Genomic DNA, 21,969 nt, shown 5'->3' with positions numbered 1-21,969 from the left:
GAGTGTAGTGCCCGGTGGTCTGCAGTATATTCACACAGCTGTGAAACCATCACCACCATCTAATTCCTGAATATTCTTACCTCCCCAACACTGCAAACAACCTTTGGCTCCCCTTCCCTCCACAGCCGGCCACACCTTTGCTCTCTGACCTTTGGCTTCCCCTCCTCCACAGCTGACTACACCTTTGCTCTCTGACCTTTGCCCCCTTCCCTCCACAGCCGGCCACACCTTTGCTCTCTGACCTTTGGCTTCCCCTCCACAGCCGACTATACCTTTGCTCTCTGACCTTTGCCCCCTTCCCCCCCACAGCCGGCCACACCTTTGCTCTCTGACCTTTGGCTTCCCCTCCTCCACAGCCGACTACACCTTTGCTCTCTGACCTTTGCCCCCACCTACACAGCCGGCCACACCTTTGCTCTCTGACCTTTGCCCCTCCCTCCACTGCCGGCCACACCTTTGCTCTCTGACCTTTGCCCCCTTCCCTCTACAGCCGGCCACACCTTTGCTCTCTGACCTTTGCCCCCACTCCCTCTACAGCCGGCCACACCTTTGCTCTCTGACCTTTGCCCCCTTCCCTCCACAGCTGGCCACACCTTTGCTCTCTGACCTTTGGCTTCCCCTCCACAGCCGACTATACCTTTGCTCTCTGACCTTTGCCCCCTTCCCTCCACAGCCGGCCACACCTTTGCTCTCTGACCTTTGCCCCCACTCCCTCTACAGCCGGCCACACCTTTGCTCTCTGACCTTTGGGGTTTGGAAGCTACTCACCCCCCATGAACCTGGATTACAGATGTGCGGCGGCTCCCCCCAGTGCAGAAAACCTGACCCTTGGTCTTCTGTTAACACCTCCTGATCCCTGGGACTGCGGGACATGCAACCAAAATTACGAAGGCAAGAATCCTCAGTAATTCGTTAACTCGCGAGTGGGGCAGGAATTCAGGTTGCCATGGGAAACCCACCTCAGGCTCCTCAGAAGGTGAGTGGCAGTCAGGGAGCCTGCCCTGCCACTGAGTAAAGACCAAGTGGCAGCCCTGGCCCCGCCGCCTACGGTGGTCTCCTGCTGTTCTGCCCCCACAGGCTCTAGCTCACTGTGTCCAGTTCCTGCTCCTCTCTGGCCTCGCTGGGACCATCCCCTGCCTCCAGCACAAGCTTCTACCCGAAGCACAGGCTTTACCAGGCTCAGCCCCATCCAGACCCCAGGACCTGCCCTGGACAGCTGGGACCTGCCTCCACCGTGCACAGGGCCTCAGGCTGTCCCAACCCGCGGCTCCCCAAGCCCCTCCGGCGCAGGCAGGCGGCCGGTCCAGCAGTTAGAGCAGACCTGGCCTTCAGCTCTCAGCCTTCCAGCGGAGGAGCTCCCTGTGGGCAGCGGGCGAGCCCGGCTCACTCCCTCCTCCTGAGTCCTCGGCCCGCCCGCCCGTAGAGGGGACCTCTGAGCTCTGGACCCGGGTCCGAGACTTCTCCAAGTCAAGAAATCTCTGAGACTTTCAGAGAAAACGCCTCGGGGATGGGGGTCGCAGGGACCCCCCACGGGCAAGGTGGATGGGGATCTCACGCCGGGCCCAGGGCGGGAGCAGGTGCTGGGAAGGTCCTCCTGGAGGAGGCGGCGGACGCCGGTCATCCCTGCCGCGTCCGGGGCGGGCTCCCCGCAGCTGCGGGTCTGTTCTGCGGCCTCGGCGCCGCCCCTGGCTACCCGAGAAGCCGCGCCATCGCCCCTTTAAGAAGGGTCCCCTGCTCCGGCCGGCGCGGAGTCCCCAGGGGCTGCAGGCGGGGGTTGGGGGGAGAGGCTGCGCAGCTGTTCTTCGGGGTGGGCTGGGCCGGGGCTGGGGGGCGGGGCCCGGGGGCCGGGACGCGGGGGGGGGGGGGGGGCGGGGCCGAGGCTGCAGCGCGGGGGGAGCGGGGGGCGGGGCGGGGGCCGAGCGCGGGGCACCCGGAGGCCTCCTGTATAGGTGGGCACCATGGGCTCCTGCTCCGGCCGCTGCGCGCTCATCGTCCTCTGCACTTTTCAGCTGGTGAGTGGCGACCCCTCTGCGGGCCTCCTGGAGCTCCGGGTGCCCGACCCATGGCGGCGGCGGGGTCCCGGCGAGTCCCTCCGCTCCTGGGCCCATTCGCTGGGTCCCGAGCCAGCTCCGACGGGGACGCCTCGGACCTCAGGCTGCTGCGGCCGAAGGTGGTGTCGCCTGCGGGGCGTGGGGAACCGCGGCGCCCGGTCCTGTCCCCGGGGTGCACGCGCGGGGGGCGGCCGGGGGTCCGGAGCGGCGGGGACAGGTGCCGGGGAGCGGCTGGATGGGCGGGCGGGACGGAAGCCTTCGGGCGGGGCCGCCTGGACCCCATCGCCGGGAGAGGTGTGTGCGCCCCCGGGTGCGCGTGTCTCCATCTGTAGGAGCGTGTCCCGCAGCCCGCCCCGGGCGCCGAGTGAGCGGCCAAGTTCGGATTCTGAGAGCCGGGTGGGGCGATGACGGAGGCTGTGCCTGCGAGTTTGCGAGTGTGGGGGGCGGGGGGTGAGGGCGTCCTGCCCACCCGCGAGCAAGCCGACCCTGCCCGCCCCCGCTGCCCCCCATTCCGCCCGGCGTGGAGAGATGCGGGGGCGAGAAGGGGCTGGAGCCGGTGCCCGGGGCGCAGCGCGGGCGTCTTCTGTGTTGGGATTGGCCGGGGCTCCCTCGGCCAAGTTTTCATTCTGCCCCGGAGTCCGAAGCTCCCTGGGACGCCTGGGAGGCGAATTCTTTCCCGGAGCCCGCAGCCTTCGGGGGAGGGGGCTAAACAAAGGCCTCGCCAGTCCAGGCTAGGGAGGCTGCTCCGCTTCGATGCTAATGGGCCCTGGGTCTCCCGTCTTAAAAAGGAAACGATGCTTTGTGGGCTGCGGAGCGCAGCTGGACTGCGCGCCCCCCTCCTCCTCCTGAAGCTCGTAGGGCCCGAAGGGGCTGTGTCAGAGTTCTGAGCCGCAAAACCCTCGGAGTCGGTGGCTGTGCAGCTTGGGTGTCCCATCCTCGGCTTAGGGGCACAGGTTTGCGGGCGGACCTGGGGACGGCCGAGGAGGCATCGTGTCCTTCCTCCAGGAAGGAAGGAGCTTCCGGAGCTTTCCTGGGAGGCTCGCTAGGGCTGCGGAGATAACCTGAGACTCTGCAACAGGCTCGGGGGCCCAAGGACCATCCCAGGCCTTGAAAGAGTTGGTATCTTTCAGTGAGTGGCTCCTCAGTGGCAGGAGTCCCTTAGGAGACTGGGTGGGGAGGGGCTGGAAGCGGGAATGGGGAGGGCAAGGGTGGTCCACTCGAAGACTCGAATGCCGGTCGGTTGACCACATGAAGGACAGGCACCAGCCTGGCTGGTACCCCAGTTTGGAGCCTGGCCAGTGGCAGCTGGTGGTGTCTGGGTGTCAGAAAGCGAGGCTGCTTTGGGGGACACTGGTGACCTTAGTTTCCATCTGTTGAAGGTGGTGTGAGAATGTGCTGGGGTTGATGGTGCTGGGGTTTGGGCAGGAGAAATGGGTGCTTCAGTCTCAGATGCAGAGTGAGGCTCTGTGCTGATCCGGTGTGACCTCGGGGCGCAGAGGGGCAGGTGGAGTCATGTTCCTGCAGTGGACAGTAGACAGATGCAGGGTGCACATGCAGGCCCTTGGAAATTTGGTTGCAGCCAAGAGGGAAAGAGTCATCCTGGCTTGAGGGCCACAGGGCTTCCCCAGCAGACCTGGGGACACTCCAGGGACAGGGCAGAGTCGTGTCCTCTCAGGCCAGCCTCTAGGGTCACTGCTGAATCGCAGCAGGGAGCTGTCAAAGGCCTTTTGTCCTGGCCAGGTTGGCAGTCTGGCAGCCCACTGTGCCTCCTCTGCCTTGGGCAAGAAGAGTCCTTGACCACAGCTCTAGTCACTGCATGCGGGTGGGGGACCTGGGAGGATGGGGGGGTTGGGTAGCCCCCCTCTTTTTTTTTGACAAGTTTGAGAATTTTGTTACCAAGTTTCAGGTCAAAGGGTCCAGGTATCTCTTCTGGGAGCCTTTCTTTTTTTTTCCTTTTTTTTCTTTTTTTTTTGAAATGGAGTCTCGCTCTCGCCCAGGCTGGAGTGCAGTGGCCGGATCTCAGCTCACTGCAAGCTCCGCCTCCCGGGTTCACGCCATTCTCCTGCCTCAGCCTCCCGAGTAGCTGGAACTACAGGCGCCGCCACCTTGCCCGGCTAGTTTTTTGTATTTTTAGTAGAGACGGGGTTTCACCGTGTTAGCCAGGATGGTCTCGATCTCCTGACCTCGTGATCCACCCGTCTCGGCCTCCCAAAGTGCTGGGATGACAGGCTTGAGCCACCGCGCCCGGCCCTTTCTGGGAGCCTTTCTCCCCAAAGAACAGTGTGAACTTTGCCAGCTCTGAGCAGGGCTGTGCCGCGTCCGATTCCCAGGCTCTGCCCTGCTGCATTGAGGAGACCCCAGGAGCCAAAGGCTCAGGAAGGGGTTTGGGGCTGGGTACTGGCAGGGCCACCGGGGTCACCCACTTCCATGGTGGCATGAGACTCACCGTTCACGCATGTGGCCACATGTCATGGAGCCCTGAGCCTCTGGGTGCCTTGGCTTCGAGATGAAGAAGACGCCCCTGCCGCTCTGTGCTGCAGGGTCTCCATTCTGGAGCCTGACCTGAGGCTGCTCCTCAGGCTGAGACCCCTTAGCCGATATGTGCCGCTCATCCCAGCTGCCAGCCCAGACCTCACAGGACTGTGCCCTGTGTAAGTAAAGTGGGCCAGGGCAAGGACTGCCCCACTTGGGGTGTTCGCTTACCTTCTCCCCGGGGCTCCGGCAGGGCAGACATCCCTCCTCGTAGGTTAGCGTCCTCTGGGCAGGATGGGGAGACCTGGGACTAAGAGTTTAATTTTTTTTTTTTTTTTGAAACAGAGTCTCACTCTGTCGCCCAGGCTGGAGTGCAGTGGCGAGATCTTGGCTCACTGCAAGCTCCGCCTCCCGGGTTCACAGCATTCTCCTGCCTCTACCTCCCGAGTAGCTGGCACTACAGGCGCCCACCACCACACCCGGCTAATTTTTTGTATTTTCGGTAGAGACGGGGTTTCACCGTGTTAGCCAGGATGGTCTCGATCTCCTGACCTCGTGATCCACCCACCTCGGCCTCCCAAAGTGCTGGGATTCTGACAGGCGTGAGCCACCACACCCAGCCAAGAGTTTAATCTTAACTCTGTGTCTAGAGTAGATACTGTCAGCCAGCTCTGCCTGCAAGGCACGTGAGTGTGCACACATGTCCTGTCCTGGGTGGCACCCGTCACAGTGCAGGCCCTTCACGCTCCCCCTCTCTTCCTCCGCCCCACCCACCTGCCTCCAGATCTTTGCTGGAGCCTGTCCCTCCACCTGGTGCCCCTCCCCACAGCAACACCCAAGTCACTGGAGCCTGTTGAAATTGCACCCACTCGGACCTGGCCAGAGCCTCCTCTGCCCATGAGTGTAGGACCATCCAGTCTCTGAGCCCTCTGTGGCCAAGGCTTTACACACGGCCTCTCCGTAGAGACTGTCCATGGGGGCTACTGAGAGCTCAAGCTGAGCCCCCACACCCAGGACACTGCCCCGGGTGGGGCCTCCGTGGCCTCTGCCCTCCAGTACCAGGATCTCTTCCCAATATGTACACAGTGGAGAATCTCCTGTGAGCCGGCCTCCCCGGGCTCTGCAGCCCCACCACAACACGGACAGCTGGGCCCTGCCCTTAGGGAAAGCATGCCCTCCATGCCAGGTAGTGCCCAGGCTGGCTGCATCTGCAGAGACAGGCGGACCCTGCCCTACATCAGCCCCCACTGATGATTGACGTGAGCAAAGCAGCACATAGGTCACCGTGTGATTGCGCCGGGCAGACGTGGGCAGGCGTGGGCAGAGGCTGCAGTGCTGCGGGGAGTGGGATGGGGATGAGGTGCTGGTGGCGGCTGGGCGTGGCACGGGCACAGACCCTGAGTCCTGAGTGAGGTGGGAGCCTGGCTGTCCCAGGAGTTGAGAAGATGCCGCCTGTGATGTGGGTGGTGCAGGGACAGCAGGGGGTGGCGGTGAGAGGTCAGAAGGACGGGGCCGCATGACCCGAGTGAAGGGCTCGGGCTGTTTCTCAAGGGGATGTGGGGAGAGATGGGTGGCGGGGCTGCGGGCGCCCCATCCTGCGGGGGAACAGGCGTCCGCGGCGAAGAGCAGGCTGGATGGAGGCAGCGTATGGCCCCCAGGCCTCTGCTGCTGTCTCTGTCCTCTGCTGGGGGTCGGCCGGGTGGCTGGGGTGCCTTTGGCAATTCACCCGCTTAGCGAGGCCTCGAGACACGAGCCCTGCCCCAGGTCTTTGTCAGGTGGGTTCTCCTGCAGAAGGTGTCGGGTGCAGCGGGTGCTCGCTGGGCCTTTTATTCCCAGGAGGTGGAGGTGAGTCTTGAGGCCCTTCGTGGCCAGTGGTGTTTTCCCTGCCGTTTCAGGCCTGCTCGGTTTGCCGGACGCGCTCTGTTTACTGTCTTCGTTGATAGGCGACTGTTAAGACCTGTTGGTGTCTAAGCTGTGACTCCAGTGTGAAACTGTCTGTGACGCCCCCTTCACAGAGCCCTGGGGACACCACGCAGGGGAAGGACCCTGGGCCCCTCGCCCCCATGGGTGCCCTGGGCAACTTCTCTGTCCTTCTTGACCGTCCTTGCACGGAAACTCAGGGAGGAGAGTTGTGGGTCTGGTTCTGAGCCAGGCGGCCCCAGCACCCTGAGTTCCCGGACAGGAGAACAGGGCCGAGGAGAGGGTCCCTCCAAGGTGGCGGTGGTCAGGCCATCTGAGGCCATGTGAGGCCTGGTGTTGGGTCCACTCCCAAGCAGGGCTGTTGGAGCTGTCATTTCCCAAGGGGCTGCCCCTCCCTGGGGTCACAGCAGGTGCGGTGGTCTCCCTCAGGAGACAAGGCACCGTGTGGGTGCTGGACAGCAGGGCGGGGTAGGGGTCTCATTGGAGGAGGCTGTCTTGTGGGCTTCAGTGATTCTGAGCCCATTATAGCCTCCATGCGCTGTGCCTGCCCGTCCTCTTCAGCAGGAGCTGGCAGCAAGGGCTGGGGGATGGAGCTGGGTGAGGTTGGCTGTGCCTAAGATGGCCCAGGACAGACAGGAGGACATGGGTGAGCAGGGAGGCCGTGGGCCCCACCTTTGACCAGCACAGCCTGAAGAGCTCGATGTCTGTGGACGGAGGATGGAGGCAGGGTGGGGAAGAGGCCACACCTGGGAGGCCAGGGGCTTTGTCCGGGTGCCAAGCCTTGACCCTGGAGAACCCCCGCAACCAAGAAGCCAGTCTGGAAGCTCCATGGGAGTGGGACCTGGGCTGCTTTCAGGAGGGGCCAGCCTGGGGTCTCAGGGTGATGCCCCACACCCCATCCTCCTGGTGTGGCAGGAGGACGACGCAGGGTGCTGGATCTGCCCGGCTGGTGAGTTTGGGCAGCAGCTCCCTTGCTCAGTCTGTCCCCTCAGGCTGTGAGGCCAGCAGCCCCCCATCAAGCTCCAGGGTTCAGTGACCCTGCGTTCCAGGCCCAGAGCTGACCCAGGCAGGGGTCCTAGCTTGAGGGGGCTCTGGTTGTGGGGAAGTCCGGAGATCACAGAAAGAACAACTTCCCTTCGAGGACCGCGAGGCATCTGCGTGACTGCAGGACTGGGAGGGGCTGGTAGGGAAGCTCCGAGGCCATCTGTGCAGATGTAGCCTCTGCCTTTCTGCCCCCGCTCTGCCTGTCCCCACCACATGTCTGAGCCGTCTGCGTCCCAGGCAGGCCCTCTGGTTGCCTGGAGTCACTGTCCTCACGTGACAGCACCCGTCTTGTCAAAATTGGACATTTCCAGTCTTCCCCGCCCCCTGGAAGATCACACCGCCGTGGGCGCATCTGTGGACAGCATCCCCTTCCCATGGAGGACACAGGGGCAGATTCCCAGGACTCGGAGTGCATGGAGGGCTGTGGACAGGCACTGGGGCCTCCTCGGAGGGTCACGTGGGTGCGGGTGGGACCAGCTCTGAGGTTGCACACGGGGACTCCGCACACACGTGCTGCTATAGCCACGGCAGCCGGCAGCAGCTGGCACTTGGTCTGCCAGGCAGAGTTATGAGGCTGGACCTACATCCAGCTATGGAGGCACCAGCGTTTCACAGATGAGCAGCCCGAGGTGCGGAGTGGGTGAAGCCCAGCACTTGTGCACAGTGTGGGTTCCGGGCACCTGTAGCTGCCTCAGGCTGCCTCCTGGACAACATGTGTCCTGCCTTGGGGCCTGCTCTGCCCTCGTCTGCAGCCCCTCCCATCCCCCGAAGCCTGAGCCAGTGATTCCGTGTCTCACTGTCCCCACGGAGCACAATGGAGCTTGGTCCCTGCCTGGGAGGAGCTCAGCTGGATGGACGGGGAGGACAGACAAGTCCCCTGCACCCTGCCTCCTGGCTGATATCTGGCAGTGGAAGAGGGGTGGGGGAAGGACCCCCAGCTGGCCTGTGTCAGGTCGTTGGCCCCAGGGAGTCCCTGACCAGTCCTGACAGCGAACACCCCTTTTTGGGGATCAGCGGTCACCTGGGGAGGCAGGTACAGATCCTCAGGGTGATGAGAGGGCTCCGCCCCTGTCCAGGCCAGGGCCCAGCCTCTCCAGGGGCTGGTGGGTTGCTGGACGGATGGCCCGAGCTAGCTTCCCAGGGTGCAGAGAGCCATGGCAGCTCGGGGGAGTGGTTTCCGCCGAGTTCGGGAAGGGGCAGCCTGGGGCAGCCCAGAGACCCTGGTTGGCTGGGGCCCTTGGCCTGACCCTGGGAATGTGGGGCCTTATTTGCTGCTGTGAAATCAGGAAGATTCCGAGTCCTATCAGCAGGGGGCGCTAGAGCCAAGGAGGTCCTAAAAGCATCCTCTACTTGTCTGGCCGGGACATGCAGGGACAGGTTTTCTGTGCGCTGCTGTCTGTGAGGAGCCTGTGAGCTGGAATGGGGGTCTGGTCTGGGCTGTTGGGGGAGAGCAGAACGGGCCTGCGACCGTCTCTAAAACGTAGCTCAGATCCCGCCGTTCTCTGCCAAAGCCTCCGTGGCCGCCCGTCCTGCTGAGTGATGTGGTGAAGGCCCTGCAAAGTGGCCTCCGCTGTGGCCAGCACCACCCCACGCGGGGCGTTCGGCAGGTGCCGGCATTTGGTCTGCGGCCCCAGGTTCGGCAGGTGCCGGCGTTTGGTCTGCGGCCCCAGTGCAGGTGCACACCCCCTACTCTGACACCTTCCGGGAGCTGCCTCGCTGTCCAGGGCCCGTCCTCTCCCTGGCTGTGAGCCTCTGTGTCCTTTGTGCCTGGGACCCCGGTAGGCCAGTCGGGATCTGCCTGAAGCCTGCTGACCCATGCTCCCGCGCCTTCTCACCCTTTCTCCGCGGCTGGATGGAAGGAGGCTTCGGGGCTGGCCCCTGCCTTCCTGTGGTTTTGGGGGGCCAGCTTCTGCCTTCCTGTCATTTGGGGTGGCCCCTGCCTTCTTATAATTTGGGGGGACTGGCCCCTCCCTTCCAGTAATTTTGAGGGGCCAGACCTTGCCTTCCTTCATGGGGGGCTTCCTATAGTTACTATAGTTTTAGGGGGCTGGCCACTGCCTTCCTGTAGTTTTGGGGGGCTGGCTCTTGCTGTTCCTGTCGTTTCAGGGGGCTGTTGGTCTTCAGGCTTCACATCTGGCATCCATGACACGAGAGAGGGAGGGGGCGAAGTGTGGGTCTCTAAGCCCCGGGGCCTCACTGTCCTGAGCTCCAAGCCTGGTGGGGGACCAGGCCACAGCTGTGGGGGAGAAGTGGTGCCTGTGGGTACCCGTGGGGTGTACTGGCTCCCGTGGCCCGAGGGCTCCCAAACAGGTGGCTACTGGGAGGGCAGGAACTGGGGGTCAGGGTTAGGAGAGCGGAGTCCCCTGGCCCCTGAGTGAGCTCAACCTCCCTGTGTGGCTTCTCACCAGCGGCCGCTCCACAGATGAGGGTGTGGCTTTGAGCAATTTGTGTTGGAAAAGGGTTTTCTAAGGAACCACCTGCCATAACAGGCCTCTGCGGCCTCCACTCTCGCTGGAGATGATTTGCTGAAGAATGAGACGGCTCCACAGGGAGGCCAGGCTAGCTGGACCCTCTCTCCTGCCTCAGTGTCCTGGGGGCCATACTCCCACCTCCTCCCTCCGAGGCCACCAGCCTCTGCGGCCCGAGGGAGGGTCCCAGCCTCCTTGCCAATGGTCAACCTCCCGCCCTGCTCCCCAGTCTCCTGCCTGGCTCCCCATCCCCTCAGCCTCCTGCCTGGCTCCCCAACCCCTCAGCCTCCCGCCTGGCTCCCCAGCCTCCCGCCTGGCTCCCCAACCCCTCAGCCTCCTGCCTGGCTCCCCAGACCATCACTTGCCAGATCTTGCTCCCTGCAGCCCATGGACCAGTTGGTGTCCTCACAGTACCCCGCTCCTGACGTTCATTGAGCACCTGCTCTGTGCTGGGCCCCGTACCTGCCCAGCTTTCTCACTGGAGCCACACTACAGCTGGAGGGCCAGGGCCGGGTGAAAGCTGCCGTGGGCAGAATTGGACTCACCGTGAGGCAGGACCAGTGGGTGGGTGCAGTCTTGTAGCCCCCACATCCCGGGCCAGGTCATGGGGCCCAGATCTGCAGCCTTGTAGCCCCCACATCCCGGGCCAGGTCACGGGGCCCAGATCCACAGCCTTGTTGCCTGTGTGCACACCCTGCCCAGTTCCTGTCCTCCAGGGTGGTTTCGGGAAGGGGCTATGGTCATCCTTGCTTGAAAGGTAAACCAAGCTGAATTCCTCCCGTCGTGAGCTTGGCCTACGTGTACAAATGGGCAAAAGCAGATAACCTGAAGGATAGCACCATGGGCCAGAGGTTGGGACGAAATGGGGTCAGGCTAGGCCTCCTTTTCCCTGCGGCATGACCGTGGGGCAGATCCACAATGGCCCACCCTGCTTGCTGTGCCCCAGGCACGGTTTGAGGAGCTGTACCTGGCAGGGATGGAAGCTGCCCCTAGAGCCTGGGCCGCCCACCACCCCGCATCCCCGGTGCCCTCCTGGCTTGGCCCTGTTCTTGGTTCAGCCCATCCAGCCCCCACTCCCCCCACCGTGAGGAGGTGCCCAGGCCCTCTAGAACTCTCCCCTGCCTCAGGGCTCAACCTCTCTGGGTGCCCCTCCCATCCCACCCCCCAGGCCAGAGGCCTGGAGGCCACTCATGGCATCTCAGCCCCTCCAGTGCCTGCAGTGAAATCCACAGAGTGCAGCCATGGCACTCACCCCAGCTGCGCTGCTGTCGCTTGTCACTGCCTTTCCAGCACACGCCAGTCCCTCCCGGTCCTCCCTGGATGCACCGTCGCTGTCCTGAGCATGGCGGCGGCTCTAGCCCTGGGTGGCTGGGATGGGGGTGGGGGTGGGGGATGGAGTGACTGGGATGGGAGATGGGGTGAGGGATAGGGAGGCTGGGGTGGGGGATGGGGTGGGTGGGGGATGGGGTGGCTGGGGTGGGGGTGGGCAGCTGGGATGGGGAATGGGGAGGCTAGGGTAGGGATGGGGAGGCTGGGGTGGGGGTGGAGGGTGGGGTGGGGGTGGAGGGTGGCGTGGGGGTGGAGGGTGGCGTGGCTGCGGTGGGGGTGGGCAGCTGGGATGGGGATGGGGTGGCTGGGGTGGGGGTGGGGTGAGTTCTGCAGCATCTTCTGTTCTCTGGGGTGTGCTTCACCAGCGCTTGGGAAGCAGCTGGTGACGGGCGGGGCCGAGTGCGCCGTTCCCTGCAGTTAGCACCCTGGTCATGGCTTTGCTCAGGTTTTCTTGGTCTCCTACATATAAAATACCCACTTTATATTCCTCAGGCACTTTCCCCTCCCCCCTCGTTGGTTCCCTCTCGGCCCTGTGGGGAGGGCCAGTTCCACAGAGTCCTGTAATGTCCTGAAGTGGAGGGGAGACCGCCTGCCTGCCAGAGAGCGGCCTCGCCAGCGCTGTCCCCAAGGCTGAGATGCAGGCGGCAGGCTGGGGCCTCGGTGTCCAGTACCCCTGTGGATTCGCGTCAGTCCCTCCTGGCCATCTGACCCCCACGAGTGGTGTTTTCTGGGCCGTCTGTGTGTCTGTTGCCTGGCCGTCTATGTGTCTGTCGCCTGGCTCTACGATTCGCGATTTAGAACAGCCCCCGCCCCCGGGTGTTCCCATTCTCCAGATGAGGAAAACGGGGACGGAGGGGATGGGGCCTACTCAAGGGAGGAACGCTTGCCCGGGGATGCGTGGGGACGGGCAGGGGCGGGTGGGGATGCACAGGGACACGTGGGGACGCATGGGGATGGGTGGGGACACCCGGGGACATGCGGGGGCGGGTGGGGACGCATGAGGACGGGTGGGGACACACAGGGGCCTGTCAGGCTGATTTGGGGATTTTTCTTGGAAGAGCCAAGCACACAGTAGATGCCCAGTGCCTGCTCTGGGCAGGTCATGGAGCAGGAGTTAGGGCCCCAGCGTCCCTCGTCAAACAAAGGTGTGGTGGGCAGGTCTGGGGAGGAAGTCCCAGCTGACTGCCCATCACCTTGGTCCGGGCACTGGCTGGCGGACCTGGGGCCTCCCTCGGGTCCACCCTTCATGGCGACCTCCCTGCCCCTAGGTCACTGCCCTGGAGAGGCAGGTGTTTGACTTCCTGGGCTACCAGTGGGCGCCCATCCTGGCCAACTTCGCCCACATCGTCGTCGTCATCCTGGGACTCTTTGGCACCATCCAGTACCGGCCGCGCTATGTGGTGGTGGTGAGTCCTGGGCCCAGCCCCCTTTACGGGCAGGTGGGTTGGGGTGACCAGGATGGCGGCTCCCGTGGCACCATCCTGCCGTATTTTCCTGGACACCATTGAACACCCCACAAACGCCAACCAGACCCCTGGGTTCAGACCTCTTTGCTGCCTACACATCTAGAATTCTGGTTCGGACGGCGGGGCTTTTCCAAGGCTGCTTGTAGGAGCAGCTGCATGTACTGGGGAGCCCCAGGCACTGAAGGCCTTCACAAATTCATCCCCTCAGTAGCCAGGGGTATGGGTGCTGCCATGATCCCTGCTTTACAGATGGGAAAATAGGAACAAAATCACTGCCTCAAGCCCAGGGTGGGACCTGGACCCCAGCAGATCCCTGGCCATACTGTCCTTGCTGTATTCTCTGGACAAGCTGAAAGAATGTTCAGAAAAATGTCTCTCTGCTCAGTCAGCATTTTCATTCAGTGCAGAACCAAATAATCGGTCCAGACCAGTGGTTTGCGGCGACTTTTCCTGTAGAGGGCAGATGGTAAACACCTTAGGCGCTGTGGCCCGTGCAGTCCCAGCGCAAAAGCAGCTGGGCTGTGTGTGCACAGATGGGCGTGGCTGTGTCCACACAACTTTGTTTACAAAGGCAGCTGGCAGCTCCTTGGGGCACTCTCTTGGGGGTGGTTTTGGGGGTGCTCTGCAGTGGAGGCCTGTGCTGTCTGTGTGCAACGTCTGCCCGGCGAGGCGAGGACAGGCCGTGGCAGCTCAGCTGGAGATGCCCTGTCCGTACACCGACCTGCGCTGGGGCTCCCTCGGGCTGGCTGTCCCACGGCCTCATTCCTGGGGCACCCACGTGGGAAAGCTCTGAGACCTGTCCCAGGGTGGGCACGGGGGACCCCTTTCTCCACGGTGTGCATCCGGGGGCCACCAGACTCGGGAGCAGAGGCCGCCCCTCCTGTGTGCTCACGGGACCTTCCCCCGGGGGCTGGGTGCAAGCAGGTGTGCCCGGGAGCTGCATTCAGCTGCCGCCCTGTCCTCCCCTCTCCCTAGTACACGGTGTGGGCAGCCATCTGGGTCACCTGGAACATCTTCATCATCTGCTTCTACCTGGAAGTTGGGGGCCTCTCACAGGTGAGTACAGACCGGAAGGCAGTGCGAGGTCCTTCCCTGGGGTCCTGGCCGGGCTCCATGTAACACCCCCTCTGTTTTCTCTTCATCCATCGTCTGAGGCAGGGGCTGTCTGTGCATGGCTCTGTCCCCAGCACCCAGAACAGCCCTGGTCTGTGGTTGGTGACTCAGTAAAGGTTTGGGGAGAGACCAGTGATTTGATTGGGGAATGAAAGGCGTCTGTGGGTGTTGGCAGGTGAGAGGGCTCCAGCTGGAGAAGAGGAGCCCCAGAGCAGGGTAAACCCTGGCAGAGATGTGCAGGTGAATGGGCACCACCCTCCTGGGGCCATGTGGGGTCCTTTGTCCCAGCCCGACCAACCCTCCAGGCTGGTAAAGCCTCGTGCCTCCTGCAATGCAGGGAACCAGGGGAAACGAGGTGGAGGGTCATCGCTGAGCCGACCCTGACCAAGGCTGTTTCAGGCACTTTGCCTGTAGTTCAGAGGTTGGTTCTAAAGCCGGGATGGGGTGGAGTTTGGTTTCCCCCAGCGGCTCTCTGCTTTGGCCGGTGTGGCACAGGTGGGCACTAAGGCAGGTCCCCAGCTAGGCAGACGGGCCCCCGCTTCCTGGAGCCACACCTGGGGCTGCAGCCGGGGAGACTGTCCTGAGGCAGACACACATCACATGGCAGCTTTGGCCAGAGACACAAGGAAGGGACCCAGTGCTCCTGAGAACGAGTTCTGGGGTCTGGGCAGGGAGGCCTTCCTGGAGGAGAAGGTGTGTGGGTCGAGGGCAGGCATAGGAGTGGCTGGAAGGGCCTTCGTATTCCTTTCCCCCCCACGGCTGGAGCCCTGGGGACAGGGTGCAGTGGGAGGACAGGGGAGGCGGGAGGAGAGGACCTCCCCTTTCCTCTCTGTGGTGGCATCCCCGCAGACTGCAGTGGGTGAGGCCGGCCACCTCCTGGTGCTAACCGGCCCTGCTCCTGCTCCTCACCCCCAGGACAGCGAGCTACTGACCTTCAGCCTCTCCCAGCATCGCTCCTGGTGGCGTGAGCACTGGCCAGGCTGTCTGCACGAGGAGGTGCCGGCAGCTGGCCTCGGGGCCCCCCATGGCCAGGCCCTGGTGTTAGGTGCCATCTGTGCCCTGGAGCCCAGCTCGGTGGAGGCCCTACACAGCGGCCTGCAGATCCTGATTGCGGTGAGCGTGGGGTAAGGTGGGGATGGGTTGATGAGGGAGGGGACACGGAGCTGGGGGCTCATCTCCCTGGGGCGGGGCCAGCTGACCAGGCCTCAGGCCTATCTCTGCCTTCCTCATCCCCACCCTTGCTGGAGAGGTTAAGGTATCACGGGTGGGCTCCCACGTGGCTGGCACCTCAGTGCCTCCTCTGCAAACCACCTCCCCCAGGTGGGGCCGACCCAGGCCCTTTCTCAAGTTGAGTGTGGTGTTTGCCGTGGGGAGTGGGAAGGACTCGGATCAGGCTGAGACACCCCGCCTCTGGCTTTGACGGTCCCAAGGAGGAACGGCAAGCATCTTCCTGACAAACCCATCGGTGCGTGTCCAGCCTGTTCCATCGGCTGCCCCAAGCCCATGCCAGTCACAGGAAGTGGACAGAGCCTGAGGCTGGGCCGGCAAGAAGCCCCTCAGCCTTGTCTGGAACCCTGGAGTGTGCACTTGGCAAAGCTGGCGCCACGTGACCCAGGTCTTATTGGACAGGGATCCTGTGGTCCCAGACAGGGACCCTGCGGCCCAGACAGTGATCCCGCGGCCCGGACAGGGATCCCTGCAGCCCGGACAGGGATCCTGCGGCCCCGGACAGGGATCCCGAGGCCCGGACAGGGATCCTGTGGCCCCAGACAGGGACCCTGCAGCCCGGACAGGGATCCCGCGGCCCCAGACAGGGATCCCGCGGCCCCGGACAGGGATCCCGCAGCCCAGACAGCGATCCCGCGGCCCGGACAGGGATCCCGAGGCCCGGACAGGGATCCTGCAGCCCGGACAGGGATCCTGCGGCCCAGACAGGGACCCTGCAGCCTGGACAGGGATTCTTTGGCCCCGGACAGGGATCCCGAGGCCCTGACAGGGATTCTGTGGCCCGGGAGGGGCTGAGGAGCAGCTGTTGCTTGTGTGGGAACAGGACTCTGCTGTCAGGACTCTGCTTGTGTGGGAACAGGCCCTGCTCAGTTTGGTGGAGAACAGGGGCTATGGTGCTGCTCCTGGTCTGGCCACGCAGCCCCTTCCCCGCTGTGCCACCTCCGTGAGCCTAGCAACCTCCCTGTGCCTCAGCTCCCGCTTCTATAAAATGCAGATGGTGCCAGTGCCTTCCTCGAAGTGCTCAGAAGAAGGAGGCAAAAGCTGAGATGGGTGTGTGGAGGGTGCTTGGTCAGCGTTTCGCCTCAGGAGCTCCTGGGGCAGGGCCGATGTGACTGCAGCATGATTGGTGCCATTGCCGGAGGAACTTGTGACCAATCTCAAGGCTCCCTGACTTTCCCTGGTGCACACTGTGGCGTCAACGCAGCATACCAGGTGGACATGGGGCTTCTAGGAGCGAGGCTCCGTGGCCAGCAGCTGGCGGTGGAAGCTGAATTCCAAATCGAAGGAGCCCATGGCCTAAGAACATGTGATGGTATGGGCAGCCTTGTGAGCTCCCCGGGCTCCTTTCTGGGCTCTGCTCTGGTCCTGCAGGAAATCAGGCCAGGGAGGTGCTGCCGTAGCAAGGGGCTACAGACACACCCTCCAGCGCTAGTCAGGGCCTGTTTCTCCGACCACAGCCACTCAGCGAGGCACAAGGGGGCCCCAGTTGCCCCCAAAATGTGTGGAACCCAGGTGCATGCCACTGGAGGAGAAAGAGCCAATGTCCCAAGTGTACACATCAAAGCTCCTGAGATTAGGCTTTGTGAGAAGGCAACAAAAAGGAAGCTAGACGGGAATAAATGAAGATTTTCTCGGAGGGGCTGGTGTGCTGTGGGAGCCGAGGCTGGAAGAGTGAGCACTACGCGTGGTTGGGGAGATGGGGCCTGCTGTTGGCTTTTATCCTGACTCCCAGGGATGGGAATTTCTTTAATAGGATGTGGATCTAAATTCCAGCCAGCTAGTCCTCACTAGGAGCGCAGCCCCCCTGCTCTTTGCTCTGGAGGGTCTGGGAGAGGCTGGTGGCTTGGCTGACCCCTGCCCAGCTGTGCTGATGGTAGCAATAGGGAGTCATCCGACAAGGCCAGGCTCTGGGAGTGAGGCGCAGCGCAGGGTCTGCAGAACCCAGGCCTCCATGCAGCAGGGAGAGGAGAGAGCTTCGGGGTGGACCTGGGGCTGGAGTCAGGAGGATGGGCAGGAGGCGGTGGTGTAAAGGGTGGGGAGCACGGGGGTGTGGGACAGAGGCGGCCTGCAGGTCCCCAAGAGGGGAGGGCACTGGCTGGAAGGGGCATCTTCCAGTGGCTCCCCAAGCTCGGCTGCCTGTTCAGCACCACGGCCAGCTCCGTGATGGGGGCGTCTTGGGCTCCTTTGGAGCGGGGGACGGGACGAGCCATGGAGGTTGCCCACCCTCACCCCTGCTCCCACCCTGGCCATGGCATGGAACCAGAAATGGCCATTTGGGACAGCTTCTTGAGTTTGTCTCAATATCAAGGAGACAGGTCTGCCTGCCTCATGGTAAGAGAGGTCTTCTGGCCCCTGACTGACCCCTAGAAAGGAGCTGGATTTCCAGGAAAGCAGCTGCCAGCTCGCCTGTACCAGATGGGGTGGGGGTTGGGAGGACAGAGCCCACGCATGTCCAGCCCTGGGGCCTGACCTGCATGTCCTGTCTCCTCTCCTGGGACCGGGGCCTTCGCAGGGAGCGTTGGGCCAGGTCTATGGAGGAAGAAACCAAGACCAGAAGGTGAAGTGAATTTTCGAGGTCACAGCTGCTCAGCGGTCAGCCTGAGGTGCAGCCAGGAAGGTGTCCTGCTTCGTTCCGGGGCACCTCCAGTCATAAATCCACTGTGGCCGGCTGCCCCCAACCCCTCCCTCGGTGTCTGTGGCCTGGAGTGACCCTGGCCGGGCCCTCTCGCTCATGCTGTTGGTGTTTCTGGCTGTGGCAATGCTGCCCCCCTTTGCCAGAGCCCCTTTTCCCTCAGTGGCCCTGGATGCAGGTGTCTGCGAGGTGTGTGCGGCTTTGCAGTGGCCTGCCCTCTGCCCTGGACTGCCAGTCCCTCTCCTCTCGCTGCTTGACCCCTGCCCAACAGGCAGCAGCCAGCCCCCAGCTCTGCCTGGAGTTGCCTGCTGGACCCCGAGTCCTCAGCCTGTCTCTCCTGCACTTTGCCGAGCTCAAAACCAGAATCCCAGACGGCTCGCTCCACAGAGGAGGAGGAACTCCTGGTGGCTGTTGGCTGGGGTGGGCTGGGGCCAAAGGCAAGGGGCCCGAGGGGACTCTGGGCTGGGACTGGGCTGGCCTGGGGTTCATCCAGCCTGGGCTTCTGCGGCCTCACCCCACTCCCTGTAGCTACTCAGGCTGACCTGGTCATCTTCCCCACCCAGTAGCCATTATCCTCCCCACCTGCCCCCACCCAGTTGAGTGGGGTGGGGCGGAAGGCAGGGGTGCGTCTGGAACTTGAGAGCTGAGGATGCCCACGGGCCAGCTCTCCCACTCCATGTTACAGAGGAGGAACCTGAGGTCTAGGAGAGGCAGAGCCTTGGTGGTCAGGGGTGTTCGGGCGCCTCTGCCCGCATCGCCGCAGTGACACCCCGCGGGCTCGCCTGGCCACACTCACCCCCTGCCTGTGGTGTCTTTCAGCTTCTGGGTTTTGTCTGTGGCTGCTACGTGGTCAGCGTGTTTACGGAGGAAGAGGACAGCTGTGAGTATGGGGCCTCTGCAGGCAGCGGGGTGGGAGACTGCTACAGAGGTGGCAACTCTGAGTCTGTCCTGTCTAGGCAGGGTGAGAGACCTCCTCTCTTGGGAGGGACCCCACGCCCGGCAGGGCCTTGCTCACGACTGTAAGCCTGAGCAGAAGAGGACTCACTACACATAGGGAAGAGATGAGCAGAGGTCCTGGCCTGGGGGCCCCAGGGTTCAGCTGTCCCCCAGGTCCAAGGGCTCCTGTGCTTCGGGCTGGGCCTGTCCTCATGATCCCTGCAGTAGCCACAGGTAGAAGGTCTGAGCTCAGACCTGCCAAGTCCTGGGCCGCTGCAGCCTCCAGGCAGCTCAGAACCGGGCCCCACTGGCCGGGACGCTCACATCTGGCCCTCGGTGGCAGTCTGGACCCATCTAGGCAGGGTTTTCATTTTCCCTCTGCTCACCAGCCCCCATCAACTTTCCTGTGATTTGCAACATGAGTGGTCCACACTCAGGTGCCCTCGCTGGGCCCCTCATCCTGATGTGGTCTCACAGGAAGACCCTGTGGAGGATAGAGCCGGGTGGGGAAGGGCAGATGCCAAGCAGGGTCTGGGTGTGCCTGGGGAGCCCACGGTTCCTATGGACAGAACTATCCCTGGGGTCAGAATCCAGTTCAGAGCCATCTGTCCCCAGGACCCCAAGGGCCATGGGGTCAGCAGTCCACATGTCAAAGGGCACCCAGCATCCCTCAGCCACTGTGCTACTGATCCTAAACCATCACTCAGAGCTCAGCCAGCTTCCTGGGAGGAGGCAAACAGTTTCCGCTCTCTGATTCCATTCAAACATTTTAAGATGGGAACCCCATTTGAACCTGGAGTTCAGAATGCATCAACTTTGCCCAGCAAGCCCCTGTCGCCTGCTGGCTGTGCAGATAATGTCAAGGGAGCCACCGTGTCTGAACGTGACAGAGGGTGGCGGGAGAGTGGGCAGAACACGGTTCAGCCCCCACACAGTGCTGCAGGACGCGGGCTGTCCTACCTCTGCCGTCCCCCCAGGCCATCCCCGCACAGGCCGGAGGACCCGGGCTGTCCTACCTCTGCTGTCCCCCCGGGCTGTCCCCGCACAGGCCGGAGGACCCAGGCTATCCTACCTCTGCTGTCCCCCCAGGCCGTCCCCACACAGGCTGGAGGACCCGGGTTGTCCTGCCTGTGCTGTCCCCCCAGGCCGTCCCCACAGAGGCCGGAGGACCTGGGCTGTCCTATCTCTGCCATCCCTGCACAGGCTGGAGGACCCGGGCTGTTCTACCTCTGCTGTCCCCCCAGGCCGTCCCCACACAGGCTGGAGGACCCGGGCTGTCCTATGCCCCCCGTCCCCCGGCCGTGGCCCCTCTACTGTTGCATCAGGACTTGGGGCGTGTCTGTGGCCCAGGGACCCCTTGGGCTTCATTCTGTGATTGGGCCTGTTTTCCACTCTGCCATCTTCCATTGTGTGGGTTTTGTTTTATTTGGGTCTTGATTTCTTTCAGTTGATTTCATTGGTGGATTTGATCCATTTCCTCTCTACCATGTCAATGAAAAGCCATCCAGCCTCTTGTCCAAGCAGGCGTGCTTGTAAGTATGGCCGGCAGAACCTGCTCTGCAGCCAGCCTGGCCAAGCTGGTGCTCACAGCAAGAGGCTGCCTTCCTTGGCCTGCCTGTCGGTTCTGCCATCCATCTGTCCATCCATCCACCCTCACTTTTCTAACATCTGCTTCATGCCAGGCTCTGGGGTGGTACTGGGGCTGCAGAGACCTAGGACCCAGTCCCAGCCCAGAAGCTCAGAGCCCAGCAGAGACTGAGCCTGTGGGAGGGGGTTGGGTCCAGGAGTCGGCTCTGAGTCAGGGGCTGCAAGGGTGTCCTGAAGAGCCACTTCCCAGCGGGCAGCATGGGGCTGCTGTAGGGGTCTCTCTGTGGCAGGCAGCTGGGGCCCTGGTTTCCTATCTGGCAGAACCAGACTTGTTTCTTGAAAGGCAGTGTCCATAATTCTGCAAACCCCAGACCTTGGGGTGGGGTGCCAGGGCTCCCAGCTGGCCTCCTTTGAAATAGCTTTTGCCACACAGCTCACCCTGTACACAATCCTAGTTTGGGGCTCAGAATAGGTGGCTGCACTGCCCTTGGTCTGCCCAGGTTCCCAGAGACACCTGATGGCACACCCCTGGGTAGCCCCTGGCCCTTCTCTCCTAAAAATGAGGGCTGTCATGTCAGAGAACGGGGAGTAAAGACCCGGGCAGGGGTGGGGTCACATGCAGGCCCTGAGCCAGGGACCCAGGCACACCCCTGGGTGAGCCCCCACTCCTCTCCCAGCCCCACAGCCCAGATCCCACTGAGATGTCAGCAAACAGGCACAAGACACTGACCTGCCCGGCACAGGGAGAGGCAGTGGGGGCTTTCCAGAGCCTCAGCCCCACCTACCTCCTTTCTGCCAAAGGCCTGAAGCCATCCACTGCTTGGACTTTGTTCCATTTCAGGTTCTCCAAGGGGAGGGGGTGGCAGCTCCCAGTGGCCGCCCCAGCACTGCTCCCCCAGGTGCTCTCTGACCTTGTCCCCACAGGCCTGCGTAAGTGAGGAAATCGCTGATCCTGCTCCTGTGGACTCCAGCCTCAGCAACCAACCAGCGACAATGCCAGGAGCCCCCAGGCCTTGGGACGCACCCCCACCCAGCACCCTCCAGGTGGCCGGCAGCACCTGCCCTGGGTTCTAAGTGCTGGACACCAGCCAGGGCGGCAGCCACAGCCGGCTGCAACTTCAAGAGAGTTTGTAATTTTCTTTCTCTTAAAAAAGAAAGAAAGCAAGCAAGCATACAAAAGAAAAGGCAGAGCCCCACATGCCTACCGCCTCCGGCAACGTGGGGGACACAGCTCTGCCCCCAGGCCGTCGTCTCATGGAGGAGCCCCTCTCTCAGGTGCCCAGCTGGGGCCGCTGGACCCTCGGGCTGCAAGCACCGCTGCTGGGGCGCAGCGAGGCGGGAACGGCACAGCCCCCCAAGAAGTCAATGTGAGCCCTGAGACTGTGAGCCCCGAGACCCGGCAAGCGGCGAGGGCCCCTGTTGAACATGGAGGGTGCCCAACCCCAAACTTGTGCCAGAAGAACCCCCACCGCCGCCAGGAGCTGAGGCTGATGGAGTCCTGGGGTGTGGGCTGGGCTTGACCAAGAACGGCAGAGCCAGGCCCCGAGGCATAGCGCAGGGCATGTGGTGGTGACAAGGGGGCGGTACCCTTGTAAAGAGGCGTCTTGGGCAAACAGTCCCAAAGGCTCCCCCAGGTATCATCAAGTTGGTAAATAAACAGGAACATGGCCCTCGCCCACCCTCCAGAAGATGCCGAGTTTGGGGGACAGTCGGGTACAATCTCA

The 21,969-nt window shown here is 63.0% G+C and overlaps 1 protein-coding gene across 1 annotated transcript; it reads left to right on the top strand.

Moving 5' to 3' along the window:
• Positions 1-1,868: 1,868 nt before the first annotated feature.
• On the top strand, positions 1,869-21,916 carry NKAIN4 (sodium/potassium transporting ATPase interacting 4). Its single transcript, XM_033187097.1, has 7 exons — positions 1,869-2,012; positions 12,553-12,690; positions 13,726-13,806; positions 14,779-14,976; positions 18,542-18,602; positions 20,106-20,190; positions 21,170-21,916. Exons 1-7 carry the CDS (start codon positions 1,959-1,961, stop codon positions 21,177-21,179), a joined length of 627 nt encoding a protein of 208 aa, XP_033042988.1. The 5' UTR covers positions 1,869-1,958; the 3' UTR covers positions 21,180-21,916.
• The last annotated feature ends 53 nt before the right edge of the window (positions 21,917-21,969 follow it).

This window comes from Trachypithecus francoisi, unplaced genomic scaffold, assembly GCF_009764315.1.
Source record: "Trachypithecus francoisi isolate TF-2019V2 unplaced genomic scaffold, Tfra_2.0 Lachesis_group21, whole genome shotgun sequence".
NCBI classification, from domain to species: domain Eukaryota; kingdom Metazoa; phylum Chordata; class Mammalia; order Primates; family Cercopithecidae; genus Trachypithecus; species Trachypithecus francoisi.
The sequence above is the reverse complement of the archived record's forward strand: the minus strand, read 5'-3'. Positions and strand labels throughout refer to the sequence as shown.